This window comes from Etheostoma cragini, chromosome 19 (assembly GCF_013103735.1).
Source record: "Etheostoma cragini isolate CJK2018 chromosome 19, CSU_Ecrag_1.0, whole genome shotgun sequence".
NCBI lineage: Eukaryota > Metazoa > Chordata > Actinopteri > Perciformes > Percidae > Etheostoma > Etheostoma cragini.
In genome coordinates, this window is record NC_048425.1 from 2,211,268 (window position 1) to 2,220,432 (window position 9,165).

Here is a 9,165-nt window from a genome sequence, read left to right on the forward strand (position 1 = left end):
TTTCTCTAAATACTTCTCTCTATATACTTCTTCTCTCTAAATACTAAATAGGTTGTCTTTTCTCAACACTCGTTTTGTGTGTCTCTCTCTCTCTCTCTCTCTCTCTCTCTCTCTCTCTCTCTCTCTCTCTCTCTCTCTCTCTCTCTCTCTCTCTCTCTCTCTCTCTGTGTATGTGTGTGCTTCTCTCTTTCTCTTTGTGTGTGTGCATGTGGTCAGTAGGTAAGGGGGCATGTTATCTGGCCAGACCTGGTCTTTTTATCTCTGACCTCACTGAGGACTGTGCATCCTGGTCTGGGTCTTGGATAGTCCTGAAGTTTCTCACACACAGCAGAGAGGGAGATAAGAGGGACAGCTTCTGTGTAATGGAAGGGAAAGATACCAGGTGGTCAAGTTTGGAAAGCTGATTCGGTCTTTCTGTCTGTGTGGGTTTGAGTTTTGATGTCTGACTAGTGACGCCAACCAAAACTGAACCCAAGTCATCAAAGACACTATCTCACTGTTACACACACACACACACACACACACACACACACACACAAACACACCTCAACCTTTCCCATCATTCAGTGGTTCTAGCATTTGGTTTTTATTCCTTAATGAATGCCAAACCTAATCAACAGACCCCAGGGAAGGTACAGTGGGGGGGGTAAAGAAAGGTCACTAGGATAAAGAGAGTCCAAAATAAAATCCTACTGTTGACTATGACAGATGTCTTTACATGATGTCATACATTTCTAGACAGACAACCATTTGGATATATTTTGGGGGATTTTGATGTAAAACCAATTACAGTCTCAAACAAGATTAAACATTTGGCTGCGTACATCGCTGTTGCTGGCCATAAAGTGCATGATGTAGTTATTCTGACATCTAAAAAGCTACTACAAGGACACACAGGACATAATATTGAATAGCAACAATAGTCACATATACACATTTGAACCAATTAGGCTTTGATGTGTCAGTTTGTTCTATCACAGGGTTTTAGCTGGTCCTTAAAGTCTTTTAAAAGTCCTACTAGATCAGAAAATGTCTTACCTAGTTACAATGAAATCCAAACTTAACATTTAAGGATTTATTGACTCTACAAGGGATTAAAACGGAGGACGGAGGCAAAAAAAAAGTTTCGGTTATCACAGTTTTGTTTCTTGTGTTTGGTAAAATAGTATGAATAAGATTAGTCCAAATGGTTGACCAGTTTGTCACTAAATTAGTATTCTGTTATGGTCTATAAATGAGGAAGATCGCACGGTGTTGCCATGAACACAAATCCCTACACAATTGTTTTTAGATGAAAAAAGAATTTCCAGAACCAATCCGCTAAACTATTAATTTACAAATATGTTTTAATTTAATCCATTTAGAAAAAAGAGGTTTAGAGTTAAGTTAACTTGACTATAAAATATTGTTTTACCACTCCATACACCTTACCTTTATTATCCATCCATCTAACCATCCATCCCTCCCGCCCATCCACCATCTATTCCATTCATCCATCCATCTAACCCATCCATCATCCCTCCCTCCCTTTCACCCTCTATTCCATTCATCCATCCATCTAACCCATCCATCATCCCTCCCTCCCATTCACCATCTATTCCATTCATCCATCCATCCATCTAACCCATCTCATCCACCCACCCAGCCATCCATCCCATGCACCCATCATCCTTCCTTCCCTCCCATTCACCATCTATTCCATTCATCCATCCACCTAACCCAACCCATCCCTCCCTCCCTCCCTCCCATCCACCATCCATCCCATTCATCCATCCATCCATCTAACCCATCCCATCCACCCATCCACCATCTATCCCAAGCACCCATCATCTATCCACCATCCATCCCTCCCTCCCATCCTCCATCTATCCCAGCCATCCATCCATCTAACCCAGCCCATCCATCCATCCATCCATCCATCCATCCATCCCAGTCTTACCTGTAATCTGTGTTTTAGGGTTTGCGTGATGTGTTTGAGAACTACTACAGAAAGCAGAGGAGGAAACAGGCTCGCCTTGTGCTGCAGCCCCACTCTAACATGGTATGACCCTGCACTGTCACTCTGTGTGTTTGTGTATGCACCTACTTTCATATCCACACACTCATAACTACACGTACCCTCCCCCTGCGTGGACACACTCCCACTTCCCACTCACACACACTCCTTAATCTATAATTGATGTCAGCTACTATTTTTGTAATTGAGAATATTCAACAAACGGAAGATTTTATGCTGTAAAAACATAAACAAATTGAAACATTTAACTTTACATTATAGAACTATCTGAAAATGATCTTGTTTGGGTTTTAATTTTATCATGTTTTCCAATGTGATTTGAATGTTAAGTTTTAAGTAAGTTTTGTTAAGTTTAATTTGATATATATGGTTCATGGATTTATTAGACTGTACCATACTATTTAGCGGATTGTTTTTTATCTTTCTATGCAATAACTTTTCCGTTGGACTATTTATATCTCTCTTTGTTTCTCTCCATTTCTCTTTCTTCCCTATGTTTGTTATTTTTGTTGTTTTACATTCCTAGCATGAAACTCTGGAGGGATACAGGCGGTACTTCAATCAGATTGTCGGGTAAGTCCTTCTTTCACTCCGTCTTTACCTAACCTCTTCATCAATACCTTCTGACCTACATCAGTGTAAATACTCTCTGGACTCCCAACCTTCGTTCCCAGGATCTTTTCCTTCTGTCTGTTCCCAAAGGTTAAGCCTTTTTCCCAAAGCTCAGTTGCTTTGGGAAAAAGGCCTTTGGTGCTTCCTCTTCTGGAACAAGTTAGAGAAGTGGATTACAAAAATGCATCACCAAATTTTCCATGCTAGTCTATACACTAGGGGTGTAATTAGGGCTGGGCGATATGGAGAAGATCATATATCAAGATATTTCTGACCAAATACCTCAATATTGTTACGGCAACGATTGTTGGTGCTTTCACAAAATATTTCCACAATGCGAGTTTTGATAAATAATCATCAATAATGTGTATCTAATGACTAAGTGGGTAAAGACAAATAATAGAACAGTTACAGCAGCCTTTAAAACCAGGAAAGACAACACTTATGCCATATTACAATATCCAAATTGTTAGACGATATCTAGTCTCATATCACAATAATGATATAACATATAAAAATATATATATATATATATATATATATACCGGCAGCTCGCGGTGCTCTGTCTCTGGCTGAGAGTCACCTGCAGTATTCTGGGAGAACTGAACCACCAGCTACCGCTGACCTGAAGGAGCACCATGCGGGACACCAGAGGTGGTGTTCAGGAACTCTTTTGCGGCTCAACAAGTCTTCCAAATACCGCTGATTTGACCAAGCTGTGACGGAGGTCTGTAGCGGGTTAAATAACTAGACACCGCCGCTCTGTAGCACTGAACTCCTCATCAACGCTTGTTTTTACTGCTAGTTACTGCGAAGAAGCTTGCATCAGGTATGCTACGTTCAAGAGACCATGGGATGTTAATGTACGTTACTCAGCAAAAGGTGAAAATAGGGGCAAGGTTGCACAATAACGTTAAAATGATCTGAACTTTTAGCGAGGAACAAGTGAATTACCTGTATGTGTAATATATAGCCATAACATTTAGAATAGATACTAATTTGCAGTTGATTGCGAGTTGACTATGACATTAATGCGATTAATTGCGATTAAATATTGTAATTGTTTGACAACACTAATATTTATAGATGGGTGTTCTTCTTACTTCCGTGCTGTCTGGCCATCCATTCATCGTCTATCCTTCCCTTCATCCAGCAGTCACCCATCCACCGTTTCCTGACTTCTTTGCCCCAGACGTTCATCTGCCCAAATCACGGATCACTCCGTGCTTAAATCCACATGTCATCCCGTTACCCACCTTTCCATCTATCCATCCGCCTCTCCATCTATCCATCCACCCATTGTAAACCTAGATCTGTGGAGCTTGGCAGAAGACGGAGTGAGAGACGCTGAGAAAGAGAAACGTTGAGTGAAAGCAAACGGTCAACGTTTAGCGACACCTCGTTTCATTTCGTTTGAGTGACTTCTGACCGTTTGACATCTCCGTCTCTCCTTCCCTCTTACCGTTTGTTTTCCATCCTTTTTCATCCCTCTCTGGTCACCCCCCCTCTCCTCTGTTATAATTTTCCTTTCATCCATCACTCCATCCAACTCTCTCTGTTGCACACCCGCGTTGGTGACGATTGATAGAGTGCGTGTGTGAAGGTGGTTGGCTCACTGCTGTTATTCCTTCTGTCTGACTGCAACAGACACTTTTTTTAAACACACACACACACACACACACACACACACACACACACAAAGGCGAACCCACCCTCAGGCCTGTTATTACCATTTCAAGTCTTGGAAAATGCCGTCCCATGGTTCTATTTTCACTTCCCTTCATCCATTCTTCCACTTATTTGCCATCCATCCATCCTTCCAATCACCATCCTAAAAAATCTCAGTAACAACTGGTCAGCCTGTTGTTAAAGTTGCCTCCTCATTCACTGATTTAGTTAACCTTTATTTACATATACAGTGGCTACAATAAGTTTACATACCCATGCTAAAGTTGATTAAAAAGATGAATAAAAAACATTTTTGGGAAATTGATGTTAATGCCTTAATTCAAAACATTTTGGAAAATACAACCTTTTAAGGACTCCAATTTTCTTTGTAAATAAATAAATGTTCTTCCTTAAAATACAGGGGGCATAAGTATACACCCCCCTATGTTAAATTCCCATAGAGGCAGGCAGATGTTTATTTTTAAAGGCCAGTTATTTCATGGGGTTATTTCATTATTTCATTTGTTATTTCAATACTGTCAAGTAAAGTAAAACTTTTTTGCGAAAGCGTTTTCCCCCCAAAGCATTTAGTGCAACAGTGGCAGCCCGTGTTAGTTGGGGGTAAGATGAACAGTGGCAATTATAGTTACAATAAAGATAATGGAACTATGACTAGAAATAATACTTGTAGCAGTTCAGGGCGTAGTAGGGCGTAGTAGGGCGTAGCGGGGCACCGAGTAGGACCACGCCGGCAGCTACAAACGTAAGGACTCCCGGGAATAAGCTCCCCGGAGCTAAGTTAGTAACGAGCATTACTGGGATGTGAATGCACACCGATGGTAAGAGAGACGAGAGAGGAGCTCAGTGTGTCACAGGAAGTCCCCTGGCAGTCTAAAACTAACACCGCACAATGAAGAGCTGGTTCAAGGTAAACCTAAGTAAGCGCTATAAGGGCGGGTAGATGAATCTGACGACTATGAAGAGAAGAAGAAAAGAGAAGAGGTGCTGTGTCTTTAGCTATACACACTCCCCCACCGGTCGAGGCGAATGCTGAATGCACACGTTTGTTTGTGTAGTTTTTACCCTTCAGGTTATTGTACGGATCGTTTTAAAGCTAACTATTTAGTTGTATCATGAATGGTGTTCTGTCTTTGTTGTCTTTCTTCTCACCCTTTTGTCATTCTTTCCTTTCCTCCGTCCAGCTTCTTTGTCGTGGAGGATCACGTCCTTCACACCACACAGGGTTTGGTCAACAGAGCATACGTGGAGGAGCTTTGGGAGTTGGCGCTGTCCAAACTCATCGCCGCCCTGAGGACGCATTCTGTAAGGACACGCAGCCCACATACAAATACACACTCACAAGCACAAACTCAGTTAGTTACCTAGTCTTTTGAAAGACACAGGCACGCATCTTTGGCGGGGGGTTTAGGTGTGCTTCCTCAAGAAAATGTAACATTTTTCATAACAAAGGTTTCTTCACACATTTTGTGTGTGTCTTTGTGGGATTTTGTATATATTTCTGTAGTTGTGTCTCCGTTTTTTTTTTTTTTTTTGGGTCTTTGTGGTCATTTGGCATCACTTTGTGGTCGCTTTGTGTCTCTTTGTGGTTCTTTTCCGTTTCTTTTTCACATAATTTTGAACCATAATTAATACAATATGTGTGTCTAAAACGTTGAAAATGCTAGAGCACATATTAAATAACACTCACAAGAAGATTAAAGACAAACACTTCCGAAAGAACTCCAACTACAATCATTAAATCTGTAAAACAATCCTTTAGTTAAATTCATTCAGCTAAGGTGCTGCCCAATGGCTGCATCTGAACTTGATAATGGCGGGGAAAAACTTGACAATGTGCAGTTTATTGTGACTATTGCCTGGACTTAATTACCATGAATACTGTAGCAGCTGCAGCGTGCTCTGACCCGCTCTTCTGACTCCGCAGTCGTACTGTGACAACCCTGACCTGGTGCTGGATCTGAAGAACCTCATTGTCCTTTTTGCTGATACACTGCAGGTATGTGTGTGTGTGTGTGTGTGTGTGTGTGGGTGGGTGGGATCCAGGGTACACTGTGAAGAAGGGAAAGGATTGCCATCCCGGCAGCCCATGTTGACAACATGCTGTCTGAAAGTCTTAACTCTTGTTCATTTTGGTTTTTCTTTAACATTTTGTTCTTATATCCAGACGTCTTGGCGTAAGCTGGTTGACTCCAGGGGCCCAGGAAACTAGCTCAAAGCAAGTTTTGTACTTTATAAATGGACGGCTGCCAATCTCTAAAGAAAGACTTTCTTTCTTAATTTGACCTTTTCGGAAGTATAAGTCAGTCTTGTGATGTCAGTTTGCTCGCTGTGTATTTATTCTCCACAGTATATGTATGAACTGACCTGGATGGATTGAGTGTGATGGATGGGAGGATGGAGGGAAGAAGGGGAGATAGAGAGGATGTGGGTAAAAACCGTACGGGAGAAAAACATTTAGAGAGGAGTGCGAGAGAACAAAGGAAAGGGAAGTGATGAGTGGATGGTTACGATGCTCAAAAGTCATTCACGTGAAGTGATGAGGTGACGCTGAATGGCTGAGTGCACCCAGTCTAAAGAACATCACTAAATGTGTATTTACCATTCTTTTTTAAGACATTTTTATTATTTCTTCCACTTCCTATAGTTAATAGTAACAAAAATAATCCCTGGATCTCTGCTCAGAGAAAATAACTATTCTCCCCCCCCCCAACGTGTTTTGTGGACTTGGTAAGAAATATTTTGTCAATCTATTGGCCAGGGTTTTCACAGAGTCTGAATGGGCCTTTGGGGGGAGCGGGGGCGTGTGACAGTAAGCATTATGGGTCTGCATACAGTAAAGGCCATGTGTTTAGGGGGAGCTCTAGAGCGAAACCTGTGACCATAAAGCGAGAAAACGGTGAAGAAATGGCAAAACCTGCATAGCGCCCCTTTAAATCATGAGCAAATACAACTTAAGCTAACCAAAAAAAACTAAAAATAATATGTTAAGAAATGTTGGTTGCTTTGAAAGATTTGCAGTTATTGTCACAACACAAACCAGAGTGCATAAAGAGTAAAGTAAAGTAAAGTAGGGTAGGGAAAGTAGCATTCTCACTGCCAGCTCCGCCAGGTAATGTGCAGAGAAGTTCAGGGTTGCAGTGCATGTGAGGAAAGGGCTCACGTTTGCATGTCGAGGTGCGTATGGACAGTGACAGGTTGCGTTGTGGTTCTCCTTCTGCAGGGTTATGGTTTCCCAGTGTCGCAGCTGTTTGACATGATGCTGGAGATGAGGGAGCAGTACGGAGAAATCCTGCTCAAGAAATGGAACATCACCTTCAGGTACTTTTTTACTTTCAGGGTTACTGAGAAATAACCCACCTTTTGCTGCAGGACGTGTTAGTGTGTGCTGCACTGACCTGCCGCTTTCTAGTCATAAGGTCATGTAGTTTGTGGGGCTACTACTACCACCACACACACACACACACACACACACACACACACCAATGTTGGTTTGTGAGAAACGTCCTGGTTTTGAAGTTTTATGACCAGTTGGAGAGAGGAAGTGTTTTAGATAAAACGTCCGGAACATTCTTCACCCTTCAGAATGGGTAATACCCTCACATGTGTGTGTGTGTGTGTGTGTGTGTGTGTGTGTGTGTGTGTGTTTACATGCCATTGTTTCACCATCGCTTTTGTCCAATGACACCAGTGGGACTTACAGCGAGAACAGACAAACAAACACATCTCTCTCTCTCTCTCTCTCTCTCTCTCTCTCTCTCTCTCTCTCTCTCTCTCTCTCTCTCTCTCTCTCTCTCTCTCTCTCTCTCTCTCTCTCTCTCTCTCTCTCTCTCTTACACACACATATACACACACTGGGGAAGCCACAGGAATGTTGTGTTGTATTGTTGGAGAGGGAGCGCTCTCCGGTTCACGGCCTCTCCATGGAACGTTGGAACGTCCGAACTCTGGAGCGCCAACAAGAAGTGGGGGTGGTGAAAGAGGGGAGGGTGGTTTAAAAAACACAAAACCTCAAGCATTAGAATGACCCCCAATGGGGTGTGTGTGTGTGTGTGTGTGTGTGTGTGTGTGTGGCTAATGGCATCTCACTCATTCCTGTTGACTTCTTTTGAATTGTCTTAAAATAGAAGAAAGGAAATGATTTGCCTGTGATTTTGGTTTTTCTTCTTCTTCTCCGCTCATATCCAGGCAGGTGTTGGACCAGGACAACTTCAGCCCAATCCCGGTCTCAACAGAGCAGGAATACAAACACTACACTTCCCAGTTTCCCCTGCAAGACCCTGAACTGGACAAGGTAGAGAGCAAAAGAGAGATCAGATAAAAGTGAGGGTGAGAGCAGATTAATGGCAGGGTCACGGTACTTCAAAATGTACAAACAAGCAAATTAACAGAAAGGAAAACATCTTCAGAGTAGTTTTAGTAAAGTGTTTCATTTGGACGCTGTCAAGAAGTAAACTCTGAAATATGAAGTAAAAATATGAAGAATAAAAATCTCAATTAATTTTTTATTTATTTATTTATTTCCTGCAGCTTCCTTTTCCCAAGAAGCTTCCCTTCTCTGAGTTTGTGCCAAAGGTCTACTGCCAGCTCAAAGAGTTCATCTACGCGTGTCTGAAATACTGTGAAGACCTCCATCTCAGGTACACCAGCACACAAAATGATTGCCTTTCATTCGTCCACCATTTTTTCTCCATTACTTTCTGCTGCACACACATACATACACTCGGATACAGCAGCCTCTCTTCCATTTTTCCATTCTAACCAGGGATCTTTGTCTCATTAGATTTGGCTTAAACATACACACACCACAACTCAGCAATCAAGCTCAGCTTCTGTTCCATGTTCTGTCG

The 9,165-nt window shown here is 42.1% G+C and overlaps 1 protein-coding gene across 1 annotated transcript in view; it reads left to right on the forward strand.

Moving 5' to 3' along the window:
• exoc6b (exocyst complex component 6B) overlaps positions 1-9,165 on the forward strand; it is a 61,631-nt gene that overhangs the window by 31,166 nt on the left and 21,300 nt on the right. Inside the window, exons 9-15 of the mRNA XM_034857342.1 lie at positions 1,958-2,041; positions 2,544-2,590; positions 5,500-5,620; positions 6,243-6,314; positions 7,539-7,636; positions 8,504-8,609; positions 8,846-8,955. Of these exons, the coding sequence (XP_034713233.1) occupies positions 1,958-2,041; positions 2,544-2,590; positions 5,500-5,620; positions 6,243-6,314; positions 7,539-7,636; positions 8,504-8,609; positions 8,846-8,955 (638 nt within the window). The remainder of the gene's footprint in view (positions 1-1,957; positions 2,042-2,543; positions 2,591-5,499; positions 5,621-6,242; positions 6,315-7,538; positions 7,637-8,503; positions 8,610-8,845; positions 8,956-9,165) is intronic.